General features: G+C 35.4%; 1 protein-coding gene across 5 annotated transcripts in view; it reads right to left on the bottom strand.

Annotated features, from left to right (window-relative positions):
- LOC117337143 (calbindin-32-like) overlaps positions 1 to 12,721 on the bottom strand; it is a 77,399-nt gene extending 64,678 nt beyond the window's left edge. For 2 of the 5 annotated variants that reach the window (XM_033897971.1, XM_033897972.1), the window contains exon 1: positions 12,109 to 12,721. In XM_033897971.1, the coding sequence (XP_033753862.1) occupies positions 12,109 to 12,226 (118 nt within the window). In that variant the 5' untranslated portion in view covers positions 12,227 to 12,721. The remainder of the gene's footprint in view (positions 1 to 12,108) is intronic. The other 3 variants (XM_033897974.1, XM_033897973.1, XM_033897975.1) reach the window with 3 other exon arrangements.
- Positions 12,722 to 18,969: the final 6,248 nt, after the last annotated feature.

Here is an 18,969-nt window from a genome sequence, read left to right as displayed (position 1 = left end):
GACTGTTGATAAATGTAACCGGAAGACAATCGTCATATCTTCGGGAAATGTGTGTTTAAAAAGGACAAAATATCAGCGCGTTTAGAATCTTTGGACTTTGGGATGTAGCAAAAGTATCGTCCCCAGGAGAAATTCCACGTTGCATGTTTTGCCACCAAAATAAAACAACCTGATGATGCCACGAGACGGTAGTTATAACATGAGTTAGGTCGCCGTACTGCGACAGACAATGGCGACAATCAATTGAAATCATTATTTTCTGATTGGGCAAACACTACCCTCCAGGTCGATCGGTGCTTACACGTATGTCAAAATCTATATATGGTTCTAACAGCATACATATACTACGACAAATCAATTTAATGTTTATATTTCTCGGATGTGATGACGAGATTTGCCTCCTTACATATGCTTTGACCTTCAGCACGAAATCTTTTAGCAGGCTCAGGGAGGATAGTCTAGCTATTGGTACGTTGCGTTAATTATTCCAGTACCACATACAACTGCATGGTAACTGATACTTAATTAACTCGTATACTTATAAAATGTATACGATCCTTTAAGCTAGTACAATTACTAACAACGGATAATAAAAGGGAAATAACAGAGATACATTGTACATAGATCTCGCTATGAAAAAACATCCATTAGATAATATGTAAATATGTTGTCCACACTGGGGAGTGAGTGTACATATGCCTTCTGTGTACATGTATCATTGTGTATTTGTGTTATATATATATATGTTATATACATGTATGTATTGTTTTAAACCGATGAGTTGTATGACTCAAGGTAATAAAGAACTTAACTTGTAAACCTTGTCTCTTGCCCATTTGCTGCTTTATCTTCACAATAAAATATTCTGAAACGACAAAGTCGTATAATTTAGCGTAGACTTTCTATAGCTCAGATTTTAAACCGGATTGATTTCCTGTAGTTTCCTAATTAACTTATTGCAGGATATATTAATGTTATGATTTGTCACGTACCTGAAGAAATAATTCTACAAATAATGCAATGGTGTGAGCAATAACTGTTTATTGTAACCGCTTGCCGTGTGCAGCAGTATTTATAATTACTCTTACCGTTTGTTTACGATTTTCTTACATCTAACGCTAATGGTAATCCGGTATAATCTAGTTCCTACAACATTGATCGCATTTCCATATTCAGAGAAATAAGCTTATACTATTTATTACCAAGATATGTTACGGTCTTTTTTTAGACATGAATCCATGCGCTCCATCCTTAATCCATGATAGGTAGTAGACAATACCTATTGTCTACACCATAGAAACTCGTCTAAAAACAACAAATAATGCCGGCATAATAACGAAACCATTATTCCCACTCCAAATCGATAAAATGACGGCGACATATGAACAAAAATATAGATTTGACCCTTTTAAAAAGTACAAGGATAATAGGACCAGGCGTTCCGAAATAGTAAGCATTTAAAACATCCGCTTAGCGCTCAGCATTTTGATAATGCAACGACTGGTTCGCCCGTTGTCAGTATAATGTGACCGGATGAGATATCCTGCTTGGTGACTACGGCATTATGCTTCAGTAAGGTATCTTATTTAAAGTTGGCATTCGTTGCGTGATATAATAAGGAGACAAACACGAACAATCCACAGCTTCTTACACATTGACCACAGGCATGCATCCTGAACACTGGGGAAACCGTCCTTAAATGACCTTGGCTTTTGATAGGACGTTAATCAATATAAAACTTTTATCAAATACAAACCCCAGATGTGTTATATATTATAACGATAGTCACACGCAGATTTGTTTCAAAGGGCTTCAGTTAAATTATTTTTGATAATTATAAGATAATGATTCTTGGTGTTAATTAAATGCTATTTTTATTTTTTTAATCAGTTTACATTGTTTAAATCATTGAAGGAACTTTATGTCATAAATATTGATATTTGTTACCATTGATATCTAAGTTCCAATGAACACAGATTTAATATCACGTGAACACTTTGACCCCTGACTACAATATGAGAGAGCTTCGTTTCTTATACCAATTACATTCTTCGTCGCCAATTCGCCTGTTGATTGAAATGTTCCATTACCGAGAGTGAACTTCTTTGCTGAGTGGTTAAAAGGCCTTATCGACACATTCTTAGTGTTAATTATGCTGTTTTAGTTCCCTCCAACTGGCACGTAATGGCTGTGCATATTGTGACTTCCACGTGCACATTAAACATGTCGTTTGATCGATGCCATTTACGTACAGCGACGCTACAGCACATCTCTGGACTACAATTAAGGATTTGAGATCAGGAACCTTAAATGCAACACTACATCTGTACATCAAATCTTACAGATGAGAACAAGCATGTTACATTTAATCGTCGCAAGATTTTGTTTGGTTTTGTATTGTTTAATGTCTTAAGAAAATTTATGGCCATTTCAGAACGGCATCCTTTGTTTGTGTTTTGGTAGGCTGCGGTATGTACGTGCGGGTCTCTTTGTGATACCACGAAACTGATGTACAATTTATAGTGCTACCTCACTGAAGCATACTGCCGAAGACACCCAGCAGGACACCTAACTCGGTCACATTAAACTGACAACGGGCGAACCAATTGCACAGCTCCCAATTTATTGCAGTTCATTGATCACTTCTGTTTTGAACACCTAAACTACCCGTATTGTCATCGGGTTGATATCGATATCAATTCTTATGTGTAGAAGGTGTTTTTTTTTTATCTGGCAGCCCCAGACCTGGCTTAAGATGCATTGTCTCTGTTATACACCACTGCAAAATTAAATATTATATTTCTAATCGTCTAGCAACACAGTATAAACATTACTAAAAGGAAATGTTCTAAATTAGTCAACACTTCGAGAAGTCAAAACCATGCCAACTCAAATAATAGAGAACACTTTATATTCACTTGGTATTATGATGTTATAATTCATAATAATGTCACTAAGTATTGAAATGAAACACAAAGGACGCTACGAGTACAGGCAGGTACGACTTAAACAAAAAATATTAATGATTGCTATGTCAACGAACTCGTATTGACCCAGAACAAAACTCGGTAACGGACGAATAACTACATCTCTATTTGCATAAAACCGGCTCTGTATTAACAAACTTACGTGTCTCCAGAATGGCGGAAACGGTTAATTTAAAGTTAGGGAAGGTTTTGTTATTTGAATAACATGGTTTGTATGCTATCATAACCGCTTTAGATAGTATTGCAGTTAATTTACTAACACGAATGGCTAGCAGGCCTTCACTAATCAATCCTTGGCACGCCGCCAATGGCAGTGTAACACCATACAGACACTCTTAACACAATCCTGTAAATATTGTCAGCATATCCTGTTACATAACACGTAGAAAAGCTAGGATGCTGAGTAAAAGCTCCCTCTTTAAATGGAAATGATTCTCGACAAAGTCTCGAGGGAAAAGGCACTTTGTTGCAGATAATTAAGCAAATTCTTTACGTCATAAAATATCGGAAAACACTCTTAAATCAAAGTGAATCCAATAATGCTTGTTCACATGCGCAACATCACACTTTTGTTAATATTTGTGATATTTTTGGGATTTTTTTGTCGGTATCATCTACACGCTGAATGGAACAAGAATTTCTAAACATTGGAACATATTTTCAGTTGTTTCCTTCCAATGAACAAAATGGATCACAGAACGCAAGGCTGAATTATGATACGCAGATCAAGATAATATAATTGATATTATATTTGAATATGACTACATGCAAATGAGTTAACTTTATAGTAGGTGAATAAATCCTAATAACCTACAATAATACCAGTCTGGTACAAAGAAAAAGAATTCAGTTTCAGAGCAATCCCATTAAGATATACTTATATATCATTGATTCAAATCAAGATGTTTTTTTTTATATGTAGGCTCTTGCACCAGAGTCCAAAGCGATAAAAATCAGTGTCCGTAAGATTGTTTATCATTACGGAGGTCAAAGAGTTGATAATGATATTATTTCTTATACGGAATACCCGGAGTCACAACAGGACAACTATCTAGAGTTCAAACCAAGCAAGGACATAGAAGAAGTAATAATGATAGCGATATACCCTAGTCATCCCTAGGTTAATTTCGAATTGCCGTCGATATTGAAGCAAGCCCAGTTCGCTGTTGGTAAAGGACTAGATTAAGAGCTCGAATTGATATTGAATTATAACCGAGTCACCGCAAGTGTTAATGTCAAGGCTGTCCAACTGGTAACGATATTGATATACGTACCTGGTGATTGCTCGGTATGTCTAAGATTAAGGACGCATGTTGATATCATTACAGTCGAGTCAATGCAAGTTAATGTCAAAGCTGAACAGCTTGTAATTATTTTGAACAAAAGTCACTATTTTGTGTACACCGTCACGTTTATATTGAGTTATAACTCAGCAGGACTATCTTTCCGTTCACTTGGTGTTGTTTTTTTTGTCCTAAATGACTCAAATTGTCGATGGGACGTAATACAATACGATATATTGGCCGGCTAGGTATTGTTTACACCTATCAACACGAGTTCATTTAAGGACGGTATGATGGAAACAAAAAAGAAAGAAAAGAAAGGCAAAGATTAATATCCCAAGTGTTAGAATTGCGCAGCAGATATATTTGGTTTCTCCTACACCACCTTAGCGGAAGACTGAACATAATCCGCGATTCTGCAGAAGGTCCACATTTTAGTCGCCTTCTAAGATAATATAATTGAACTGCTTTACTATTGTTTAACGTCCTGTCAACATATAAGGTCATTTAATGATGACCTCCCGTGCGTGTGACATGCATGTGTGAGGTGAGTGCGGGTGTGTGTTTTGGAAAGCTGCGGTATGTACGTCTTAAGTCTCCTTGTGATCGCCATCAACGTTCGCCGATTTTTAGTGCTACTTCACTGAAGCATACTGCCGAAGACATCCCGCAGGACAACCCACCCGGTCACAATATATTGTCAAAGGTCGTCCCACCCACAGCATTTCAAGCGCTAAGGAGGAGTGGCAACTACCATTTTTAAAGACTTTGGTTTCTTTTGGTTATGGCTGAGATATACCAAAGTCTTTCAAATGGTAGTTGTTGCTCCTGCTTAGCGTTTAGCATTGATGGTGTGGGACAGTATATTGTGACCGGTGGGATGTTTTGTGTTTCTTTGGCACTATGCTTCAGTGAGGTAGCGCTACAAAGTTGACATCAGCTCCGCGCTATCACAAAGAGACAAACACTAACATACCAAAATCTCCCAAAACGTGCACACGCACTCACCACATGAATGCATCTCGCACACATTTGAACCGCCCTTAAATGACCATATATATATTTATAGGACGTTAAACAATACAAAACGAAACCAGAAATATTGGACTCGCCCATTTTGATATCAAAATATTTTATGGAGAAGAATTGCAGAAACAGAGAAAAGTTATGACATTTTTCTCGAGTGCGCTGGTCTCGTGATTGAGAGAGATAAATCACCTCAATATGTAAATAAAATACGAAAGTTCGGTGTTTTTGTCAATCTTCGCACACAGATATATATACATGTATATAAAATTCGTTATCATAGTGCAATCTGGTAGTGATAAGACAGTTACAACATATACGTCATTAGAGAGTTCCACAACTAACCAATTAATTCCGAACTAAACACCCCTCGTTGTTTTATTGTACTGATCACCTCTCGCCTGTAAATATGCTCGTCCGCTTAATGTTTGTGTCTGACTGGATATGCAGACGAAATGAAATATAAATATGGTGACCTCAGATCTTGTATAAATGTAAATCGAATTAATAAGGAATACAACGTAACCGTGCTTCCAAATGGGTCTTATCTGCCAATTAAGATGTGTATTTACAAACGGATAACAAATGTGATTATAGACGATTTAGCACTGCCAATATATCCTGATTCAACATCAATATGTTTTCTTGATAGCATTACTTATAGAGCTAACACACACTGCTAGATAAGTTTTACAAAAAGATAACCTCTTGTAAGACAATCGCAATAGAAACGACAATACAGAAGATTAGGGCAGGGTATTATACGGGCTGATATCAAGAGATAAGAGATAATTGACATGTGATATTTCTCAGTGGAATGCCATCTTCAGTAAGGGATTATTGCATGGATATAACAGTCCTAATGTCTGTTTCTGCGGGCCTGAATCTCCTCTATATCAATTGCAAGGAAACTCTAACTAAATATTTTAAATAACAGAGATAGCACACAGGAAAGCGAGGCAAAGACAAAGTTTCCAAATGCTGCAATAGGGACTTTAGGCCAATTTTAGCTTCGGCAGTTTCCGATTAGTAGAAAATGGGAGGTAAACCACTTTTAGACACCTTTTGCAACCAAAAAGCGGCGGAGTACAACATGCTTTATTCTTTTCTGACCATGCAAGGGTTAAAACTACAGGAATTGAATCTGTAAATAGTAGCCATTATCACAAAATATTACATATTGAACAAACAATGTCATATAATCAAAGCCGAGTTGTTCCTCGACCAAGAGTTTTAAAACCATTTTCATGGCAACAATGATGGCAATGAAATATTTGACACATTGTTGCACATGTAATTTATTCAATATTGGTATCAATATTATATAGATATTAGCGGGGAAAGGCTGGTTTTATTCTCATGTTTTTCTTCATATTGGGAATAATTTCTTGAAAATAGATTCAAAATTTTAACACCAGAGGTTGTATAAGCAGGAATGTTTCTACCGAAAAATCGAAAAAAAATAACAAAAGGGAAATTGAAGTGATCATGCTTCCTATCTCATATTTAAGTGGTTCTCGGTCACGTTGTAGGCCTATGTAAAGGTGGAAGTAAGCTTCTGATATAGAACACTGCAAGCGTACTAAGTTTCGGGGGCTTTTATATTTAGTAGTGTTCACAGGATCATTATATCAAAAAAAAATTAAGCAGTAAAAAACGCGGAACTCATGTGGAAACCTAAAATTAACATACATGTATATCCGCGTACTTCTCTTAATTGGTGATACATTGCAATTAACTGTACAAGGTTACATTAGTCTAATAAGTGGTAGTATATAGATCGACATGGTCAATGAGTTTCTTAATATCTATATATATAAAAGAGAATACAATATGTCTCTGTTTAATTATACTCATGTCAAGGTTGTGATAATCAACATTTGTTTCACTGTTATAAATACTTGACTAAGGTTGTCTTCACGTTTTTAATATCTTGTCGTTGGCTTGTAGTATGTGTAACACGTGCCTCTTTTTGAAACAATATATCGATAGAATGTAGTCTGAATTCAACTGGGAAATGATGTGTGAATTATGGATTGCTTTTTTTTTTAAAGTTTAATTCATCTCGTTGACAGTATGGAATGTTCCAGACAAAAACTGAAGTGTCTATTACAGGAATAATCTCTGTCTTTATTGAGGTATCGCAAAAATGATGATGCAATTTGTGAGGGGAAACAGTCAAAACATTGGGCCTAGTAAGATGATATAATTTTTAACCTTTTCCCGAATAGCAAGTTGCAGGTATGTAATATATTCAATACCAAATTTAATCATTAAGTCAAAGCAAAATAATATGCTAGAACAGATTGCCATTCCATATTTCGTAATACGTAACTAGCAAAATTGCAATTGCTTGTGTTACGTTCGCAGCTTTCACGGTCTCCACCAACTGCATCAGCAGCAATGAACGTCTTAAACTACAAAAACAATAGAGGAATAACTACGTCATTAAAGTGTAAATCACATAATAGGAACTAAGTCGACAATAACACTAACATGTTAACTGAGGCAGCAGTGTGTTTAGTGTTCAATGTCCCTACAGCAGGTTCATATGGCAACGGTCATGGGACTACTGACGGACCAATTAAGTGCTATCTCACTGGAATGTCATACTTGGGCACGATGGCACGACACCGCACCGTGACACATTGTATTGATAAAGGAACAATCAGTCCTTACAACCAACTTAAACCCTGAGCGACAAGCGGAGATCACCTCCTATAAAAAAAAATATCGGTTAATCTCGGCTACGGGACAGATCTCACAACTGTCTTCGCTTTTCTCGCAGGAAAAAATGTAATAAAGTAGGAAAAATAATGTTTACAAATTTTGCACTGTCTAAGAAGATTAATTTCGTCATCTCAAGAGAGGGCAATTTCAAAATTTCTACATAAGTCACCCCTTATGTACATATAGTGGAAAACCCTATTTTCGATCTCCGACCAGCAGGAATGTATCGGTCTAGCATCGTTTTCCATCCCTCTGCACTTTTTAATTGCAATTAGCTATATGCCACGGTCGCAGCGTCAACTTGCTTGCCAACTGCTACAGTGGCGCCGCCGGAGGAAGATACAGCAGTAAAGGAATCGGTGACAGTAAGAACAACAACATACATATGACTACACTCACACTGTTAACATAAGTCTAAATAGAGGTCACAGCAGGACTAATATAAAAACGGTAACTGGACCGACAGCATATATAATAATGTCACGATGACTTAATTGTATTTTAATCTGACATATCGAACATTAGAAGGCAGTTATAGCTATAAACTAATTGAAAGAGGAGTTAATGTAAGCTTTTAGCTTGCTTTTCATTCCTCGTTGTGTCTTTGGAAACTGCAATGTGTAAATAATGAAAAATAAAATATTTAAACCAAATTCTTAGAAAAAAACATGCATTTTGTATTATTGGTGACGTTTTCATACGACCATTAATAACTTGAATATACACTTCGTAACATATGGAAATGGTGAGAATGCAACAAATGTTACCTGTTTTCCAGATCGATGCATGCATAAACATAATATGCTACATTTATATAGGAGAATTAACTGAAACTCGTATCAATATGTGACTGCATTTACTATGCATTGACGATTCAATAAATTGATAAACCTATATCTCCTCCTCACTTGAGTATAATCAAAACTATAGTCACAGTCGTCATGGTCACCACGCATACTTTTTTAAGGTCAAAACTAAAGCTAACGTAATGGCAGAGACCGAAAAGTTTGGAAATCCAGAAAGGACGTCGGTCTTATCAAAACGAATTATTGATTAATGTTGAAATATATAGGGTGGATACTTTAAACCTCCCATTTAATCATTGTTATTTTTTGGATTTATATATTTTTATTTCTAAATGACATTTTGAATAAATGAAACTAAGTTTTAGGACATTTGTATTGTTTAAAGAAGAAAAAACTGCTATTCATCAAAATTTAAACGAGTCCTGCAGGTAACGACAAACCTTGGGAACATGTCCACATGGAAAAGGTTTGTTTTTACGCCAGTATAAAGGGTAAGCATTCATATAACAATTTGTGCCTTTACTTACTTACTTAGGTATTGCACACTGACTGAGGTCGTAGCACAGGCTAGAACTTAATAGCCTACCCACTGAAGGCAAAGCCAGAGTTTCCCGGATTTGTTTCCAGAAATAACGTGAAAGGGCGTTAATTCATTGCGACCGCATTTTGAAATAACCGATTTACCTTATAGAACACTCCTTCCGGCTTTGTTTTACAGTGAACTCTACGCTATATTGATTAATTTACCAATACTATAGAAATATAATATTTCTTTATTTATCCTAAGGCAGCATGTTTGTATATCGACTTTCGACTTACAGTATTAGCCTCGCACGATGACCCTTGTTAAATGGTGTGTCAATCTTGCTAGCAATGGCTTTTATGTACCGTATGAAGGTAATAATTGAAAAACAAACGTTTGTGTAAGCATTTAGTAGTCATCGTCAATATTGTATAAATGTGATGTTGTTTTCCATGTGTATTGTGTATCATTTTGATGGAAAAATGGATTGACAGACCATTTGGCTATTGATTACGTTTGAACGAGGGCAATCTTATGTATGTCTGCCAAAACATCCCATGTGTTATGGTAAAACTGTCAATATATAGCGGTGTTGGTGAGAATGAAAAGGAATATATGGCGAGGTACCAATATGAATGGTTATTTCTAGTCATCAAAGCGTTATTTTACCCTGCGAATGAATAAAATCAAGCTAAAACAAAAACAAAAATAAACAAAAACCTAAATTCCATTTTTTCCCGGACGTGCCATATGTTTATTCTCTATGTAACAACCTGAATTCCATTAAAGAAAGTATTGCCAACGCTAACGAAATAACGATTATCATGGTGACAAAATACCAAGGAAACAATGATTTTTGAAAATCAAAAATAACTAGCATAAAATGTTTATCAGGAAATGGTTACTGAGAAGGAATAATGTAGTATTCCCATTAGTATAATTGTGTATAGAGGCCAGGCCGAAGTTGTTCGAGGGCAAGCTTTTATATTTTCATTTTCACCACAACACCATTCTGAAATGAGGTGTTTGATTTATAATAAATTATTCAACAGCAAACGCTGTATTATTCGATACATGAATTGTACACAAATTGCAACCTCAAGCATTAACTTATTCCCATCGGAAGTATCTATACCATGCTTTGGTGGTTCCACAGCAGTTTTATTACTCTAATAAACAGCAATATGTATGGGATATAGAGATTGTTTACTATATGTGGCGATTTGTAACCTCATTCCAACACATTTGATCATAAATGTTGTAGTAGGCCTATCGTTATATGGATATGATACTGACTGTGTAAATAAAATCATGACCATGTTAAAATCATTATCAACACATTGAAACTGTCCAATAAATCTGCCTGTCCATGCTGTTTTAAGCTGTAACAGGAGAGGCGTTTAGGAGTAGAGGTGAAATTGATCTCTCTGATAGTCTCCTCATCAAAGTAGGATTGTTACGGTGATCGGACACAATAGAATCTCATCGATACATACACAGTACAGTAATGAAACACTTTTATCTCACAGCACTATGGTATGTTACACGCGGATCCTTTCACTTGTCAATATCTGTCTGACCGAGTTTTTGAAGGACTTGCTGTGGTGCCAATGAAAAAGGAGATCATATCATTCAATCATATCTCCAAAGCTTGCAACAAGTGATATTGAATTTTTCTTATGGCTACTACATCTGGAGGACATGAATACGGGGTTTTTTTCAACCGATTCTTGTATTTTTATACTTTTACTAATGTTTGTGAAATTTGCATTGATAAACAATAAATTATAGTTGGTTGTGCACGAATGGACATCAGCCTGTATAATCAAAGTCTCTACAAAGATCTTAGTTTACAGTAGATATTGTTTTTACGCAATATTCAATAGACTCTATTAAAATTTATTATTCAAAAGTCGAAATTTTTGTCTGTCTTGCAAATATATAATATCGCATGGAGCTGACTTTCTACACAAATATTAATTATTGATAGTTTGATTAGAAACAAAACACCTGCACGGTACTCAACTCCTTTCATCCTCAGTCTAACAAGAGCACACAAGAATAATTCCAGTCGGTTTAGCATATATATAAAAGCCAATGCCTGCTGTGTACCGGAACAAATTCTTTCATTCAGGAATGTGTGACATTTCCGTTACTTTCCATATAATTCTGACTCCATGTCGACGTATCAGACACAACAATACCGAGCGATAAGTTAGAATTGTCGGTTATTATGCTTTATATGTCAAATTACATTGAAAGTACTTTTATGGACCAGATGATCAGGATATTTCGAATTACGATATTGACTGTTCGATAATGGTACAATTATAACAATTATACAAATTATGAACGTACCTTATACTATTCAAAGGGTCGTAATCTATAAATGTATATGGTATTATAGTTAACATTTGACATCTAACAAGAAGTTTTCAAGTATAGGCGTAACTATACTATACAATATACTCTCTGATTTTACCGGTTATGACAAGAGTAAACCTTGCTGATAAAATACTATGAGGTAGGTAGATACTTGTAACTGTTGTTAGATAATTATTGTTCTACTTATTGTCACATTTAACAAAGATCATGTGGGCAACAATTCTTTTCTGTAAACCCTGTTGTTCATGTTTGCAACTTAGAGAAAAAATTAAACTAATTAAGATATATGGTCATATTCATAACTTTGCAACAAAGTACCAGATTGTGGTTGGTATATATATTGTGAGAGTATGGCTGGTGTCACTTACCGTTCGAATCGTAATGATGCCAAACGTCCATGAACTGGTTAGCTGTAATCTGCTTAAACTCTCTGGTATTCAAATCCCGAAATTGTCGCAAGAAATTTCCGTCGGCGGTTTCTGCCATGTTTATGTATATTTCCAAAATAAAATCAGTGATATTTCAACTTTGTGTGAAATGAAAATCGCAATTCAGTATTTCCTAATTGGTTCAATATTCAGCCTGTTCTATGGAGAGAAGTTAAAGTGACACACACCGTAATGTAACGAGTCAGAAACTGCTAGGGATCACATGTACACAAGTTGCTGAAACAGAATTCAATAATGTTCGCGCAGGCGCAGAAAGCTAATCCACGTAACAGGTGTATGTATCGAATTAAGATACATAGAATGTGAGAATGTGTACATATACAACGTCTGTGGTCACTGAACAATGATGTACTTTTTAAGTCTCGGTTTCAGTGCTTTACAGGCGAGATGACAAAGGACACATGAGAAAGCTCCAGAGACGACACCAAATACTACCTGTACTCTGCTGGTAATCCCACCATTCACCACATTGCCAGCAGATGAGAGAGTATAGAGATGATAAATTCACGGTATTGAATATCTGTCTCCAATCCGTTATGCTGAGTGTGGTGTACCTAGCGCTGGGTAGTCAGTGGATGTCGCACTCGTGTGATAGCGTGCATGGATAATTACCTTGTGTTTCCATCTTTCGATTTTTAAGAAGTAGTTATTATATAAACAGACCGTTTATTGAAGAGAGTGAGCGATGTATGTGATAAACAGTTATCGCCGTAGTGACATGATATTAATCGATATATATATATAAAGCTATTGTTATTCCATCGTAAATCTACCTGTATGTAATTACTTCTACTGTCCTTGATTACCAACAAGAGTTTGTGGTGTAATCTGCTTTATAATACATTATTAATTCATTAGATAATGATACTTGAGGAAAAACCGTGTATACAAAGAAAAACTCAATCATCAAACGTTCCTTTAGAATAGTATTCGTTAAATAAAGATAAGTGTATAAACTTTGCGCCGTAAAGAGTGGTATTTGCTATATTTACTGTGTAAGATCAAAACAAGTTTTGATAAACAAATATTAATATGTGCAAAGATGAATACTTGACACAATAGATCTCCGACCTCTACCTTTAACCTCTACCTTTGACATCTAATTTTGACTTCTACTTTTGACCTCTACCTTTAACATCTAATTTTGACTTTTACCATTGACCTCTACCTTCATACCTCTGTTTTCGTTTCCCTACACATTCGTAAATGTTCTCTTTGTGCTTGTCTAGTAGATTTTTAAGAGTCTCCATACATTTATATTATTGTTCATATTTTCCTCGTTTTATCGATTTTGTGTTAGAATCGTGGATTTGTTATTATGTCGATAGTCTTTGTTGTTTTAGCTATAAGCTTGAGACTAATGTCAGTCAGGCTAATGCTCTACCTTATTGTTGGAGTAAACATGCCTTATTCTCGGTTCACAATAACATTAGCCTCATCACAGTGTGTTGTATTGTCGGGGACCGAGTTACCACGGGTGGTACTCTCCGCTGTCGTTTTTTCTTCTTTTCGTGTTGCTTTAAATTAACACGATCCATGTAAAAGCATAAATCCAATGTTGTCACGGTCTTCTTAATGTTCAAAACATAAAAATCACTCCAAACATCCACAGAATAAATGTTGTAGATGGAACTACATTTTGTTAGATTTTTTTTGTTATGACGGATGCTAAGACCGTACAAAGAAATTTCGGACACTTTCCCGCGAAAACGGCTGTTCGCTCATCGACATCACTACAAAGCAAAACAATGCCAATATAAGAATGGAATTTATTTTTCAACATTCATGAGTTATTAACGACATTGGCTTTCTGGTTAGCTAACGCGATTCATGGAATAAGTCCAGAGGCAATGCTGTTATGACCTCACGGATGTCGCAAAAACAAATTTCATTCTTTAATTGTGGGTATAAACCTACCTTTTTGTTGGTGTAATTATACCTTATTGTTGGTGTAAACATACATTATTGTTGGTGTAAACATACCTTATTGCTGGTGTAAACATACCTTATTGCTGGTGTAAACATACCTTACTGTTGGTGTAAACATACCTTACTGTTGGTGTAAACATACCTTACTGTTGGTGTAAACATACCTTACTGTTGGTGTAAACATATATTATTGTTGGTGTAAACATACCTTATTGTTGGTGTAAACATACCTTATTGCTGGTGTAAACATACCTTATTGCTGGTGTAAACATATCTTATTGTTGGTGTAAACATACCTTACTGTTGGTGTAAACATATCTTATTGTTGATGTAAACATACATTATTGTTGGTGTAAACATACCTTACTGTTGATGTAAACATACCTTACTGTTGGTGTAAACATACCTTAATGTTGATGTAAACATACCTTATTGTTGGTGTAAACATACCTTACTGTTGGTGTAAACATACCTTAATGTTGATGTAAACATACCTTATTGCTGGTGTAAACATACCTTAATGTTGATGTAAACATACCTTATTGTTGGTGTAAACATACCTTACTGTTGGTGTAAACATACCTTATTGTTGGTGTAAACATACCTTATTGCTGGTGTAAACATACCTTATTGCTGGTGTAAACATACCTTACTGTTGGTGTAAACATACCTTATTGTTGGTGTAAACATACCTTATTGCTGGTGTAAACATACCTTATTGCTGGTGTAAACATACCTTACTGTTGGTGTAAACATACCTTATTGTTGGTGTAAACATACTTTATTGTTGGTGTAAACAAACCTTATTTTTGGTGTAAACATACTTTATTGTTGGTGTAAACATACCTTATTGTTGGTGTAAACATACCTAACTGTTGGTGTAAACATACCTTACTGTTGGTGTAAACATACATTATTTTTGGTGTAAACATACCTTATTGTTGGTGTAAACATACCTTATTGTTGGTGTAAACATACCTTACTGTTGGTGTAAACATACCTTACTGTTGGTGTAAACATACATTATTGTTGGTGTAAACATACATTATTGTTGGTGTAAACATACCTTATTGTTGGTGTAAACATACATTATTGTTGGTGTAAACATACCTTATTGTTGGTGTAAACATACCTTACTGTTGGTGTAAACATACCTTACTGTTGGTGTAAACATACCTTATTGTTGGTGTAAACATACCTTACTGTTGGTGTAAACATACCTTACTGTTGGTGTAAACATACCTTATTGTTGGTGTAAACATACCTTATTGTTGGTGTAAACATACCTTATTGTTGGTGTAAACATACATTATTGTTGGTGTAAACATACCTTACTGTTGGTGTAAACATACCTTACTGTTGGTGTAAACATACCTTACTGTTGGTGTAAACATACCTTACTGTTGGTGTAAACATACATTACTTGTTGGTGTAGAACATACATTATTGTTGGTGTAAACATACCTTATTGTTGGTGTAAACATACATTATTGTTGGTGTAAACATACCTTATTGTTGGTGTAAACTACCTTACTGTTGGGTGTAAACATACCTTACTGTTGGTGTAAACATACCTTAATGTTGGTGTAAACATACCTTAATGTTGGTGTAAACATACCTTATTGTGGTGAAACATACCTTACTGTTGGTTGTAACATACTTATTTTGGTGTAAACATACCTTATTGTTGGTGTAAACATACCTTACTGTTGGTGTAAACATACATTATTGTTGGTGTAAACATACCTTACTGTTGGTGTAAACATACCTTACTGTTGGTGTAAACATACATTATTGTTGGTGTAAACATACCTTACTGTTGGTGTAAACATACCTTACTGTTGGTGTAAACATACATTATTTTTGGTGTAAACATACCTTATTGTTGGTGTAAACATACCTTATTGTTGGTGTAAACATACCTTACTGTTGGTGTAAACATACCTTACTGTTGGTGTAAACATACCTTACTGTTGGTGTAAACATACCTTATTGTTGGTGTAAACATACCTTATTGTTGATGTAAACATACCTTACTGTTGGTGTAAACATACCTTACTGTTGGTGTAAACATACATTATTGTTGGTGTAAACATACCTTACTGGTGGTGTAAACATACCTTATTTTTGGTGTAAAGATACCTTATCATACACTTCCCGTGGCTCACCTCAGTCCTATTACAAACTTTGTTTAGTTATGAAGTGAAGGTTGCAGTGGCAAGGTTTATGTATACTACAGAAGAGTTATTTTACTATAGTTAGATATGAAGGAAACCTTGTGATAATCCGCTCCTTTGAGAAAGTTTCCTAAATCAAATCATTCATTTTATTCATTTTTTTTTTCACTTTTTACACTACCATACCACATTCCAATCTTTTAATGCTTTCAAAGAAAAGCGAACGGAAATCCAAGACTATTTATAAAAGATGGTGATTCTGATACCGTCAACCCTGTTCTATCAACAATGTGACGTCGACCGGATTTGACCTAGATTTATTTGGTCGGTATAGTAGAAAAATCAAAAGGCGCTAATTATGTCTTCGATGGTTTCCTTGTAAATATTTTCTTTTAGTTTTATCAATTTTAAGAGCTACATATTCCTAATAATATCGGCATCACCTCATTTTGACGATGATAATCCTATATTTCTGTGTAACTGTTAAAGTTTGAAAGTAGTCAGTCTTCATTCTCCCCATAATTACATCCAAGGGTGCACGTGAAAAGGTATAGGGTCACCTGCCCGACCAGGTGAGTTTTCTCCGGACACTCTGGTTTCCCCCAAATATAAGACACCTCGCGCGCTTTCATCTGGATCAACACGCTAATAAATACTTTATATCACTCGTTTCGCAACTGTTGTGCAATAAATAGGTTTTTTACGCGTTTGTTGTAAGACACTTTTTGAAGAAGCAAACTTCAGAAAGCGGAAGAAAGCAAAACAAAACAACGCAATGTTTTGCCAAAGCTATGACGAAACCTTTATGCAAATTAATTTGCTTGCTATAAGATTGATGAAATGCTTCTTTCAACACGTGATGGGGCCAACATGATGACTTAAATCGATGAGGTCAACCTGTTGTATTTTTGTGTATGATGAAGCTATTGTAGGTTTCATATCAGTCTATATGCTAGTTATTGTATGTACGGTTTTAATTATATGCACTACTGCTGCTGAAGATTTGATGTCACTTAGGAACAGTGCCTACTTCGGCGGAACCAATTAAAAGGTATGTAAGTGTCACTGTACTAATTGTCATGTCACAGGCATACTAGCATAATATCCCCAAGCATAATGTGACCGGGTGGGTGTCCAGCTGGAAGTCGTTGGCATTATGCTTCAGTTGAGTAGCAATATAAAGTCGGCATCAGTTCCGTGATATCACCAGAAGACAAACACAAACATACGTCAGCCTCCCAAAACACACGCATACATCACTATCACAAGGAAGGCCATCCTTAATTGACCTAATCTATTGATAGAACGTTAAACAATACCTAACCTTAAGCTAAATCACCGGCCCATTCTGGTTACTATTTGGTGTGTGTTTAAGTTATTCTCAAAGTCTCTGAGTTCTGTACATAAATCTAGGTGCTGTTTTTGTTTTGATATCGGTTAATATTGCTGATGGCGTTATTATTTATTTTGAAATTGTTTTGACAAGTACCGGAGGTGCTACGTCAATGGCGTCTGTAAACACTGTAAAGAGGGAGCTGTAGATATTAACCACGAACAATCAATAATTCAATAATGTCAACGGTAGTTCTCATGCAAGGTAAATACGTAATCAGTTTATTACAAGTGCATATGTCACCAGATAGACTTTCAATGCGTCCGGTCAATGTGTCTGTCTAGAATATCAATATCATAACAAAACATTGGAATTATAACTTTTTTATGAAAACATTACAATAGATACAGTTTCTACTAAACAAACAAGACACGCACATGTGTTAGAGAACGTGATTTAGATTAGGTATGAAATAACCGACTCTCTGTAAGTTGGGTATAACAAAATAATAACAAAAAAAAAATAAAATTAATACAACTTTAACTTTAAATTCAGGTATGTTATCATGATATTCCAGTCCTCGGTATTGGAGAAGACATTTGACATAAGAAGATCTTCAGTGTAAAGTGGCGAAATATCTATATGGTCTTTTTTGTCAGCGAGTCTATATTCTTTAACATTACACAGAATGAGTCTTTCATCAATTCGTTTATGCAGGGATGATTCGAGAAAGGTCTAAATGAAATATTGCTGTAGCATATTGATATTATCTTTATTGTTATTAATTGAGACCAAATACTTCAGACAATGGTATTCTCATACTTAGATGTGTTATGTCATACAGGTAAGGTGAGATATGCAGCCTCTCCTTCCAGCTATTTGTTTATTATATCATAAAAGATAGTTCAGACTAACAGCCTACCCCTCCTACTATTGACGGTATATCATATCATACAAGGTAGGTGGGACTGACAGCCTACCCCTCCAACTTTTGACTATTTAGTATATCATACAAGGTAGGTGAGATTGACCCCATAACCATTGGCTGTATGTTATATTCAACAAGGTATCCCACAACCTTTGGCGGAATGTTATTTCTTACAAGGTAGGTGAGACTGACAGCCTACCCCTCCAACTATTGACTGTATGTTATATCTTACAAAGAAGGTGAGACTGACAGCCTACCCCTCCAACTATTGACTATTTAGTATATCATACAAGGTAGGTGAGGCTGACAGCTTACCCCTCCAAGTATTGACTGTATGTTATATCATACAAGGTAGGTGAGACTGACAGCCTACCCCTCAAACTATTGACTGTATGTTATATCATACAAGGTAG

Source organism: Pecten maximus, chromosome 11, assembly GCF_902652985.1.
Source record: "Pecten maximus chromosome 11, xPecMax1.1, whole genome shotgun sequence".
Lineage (NCBI taxonomy): Eukaryota > Metazoa > Mollusca > Bivalvia > Pectinida > Pectinidae > Pecten > Pecten maximus.
This window is presented reverse-complemented; position numbering and strand designations above follow the sequence as displayed.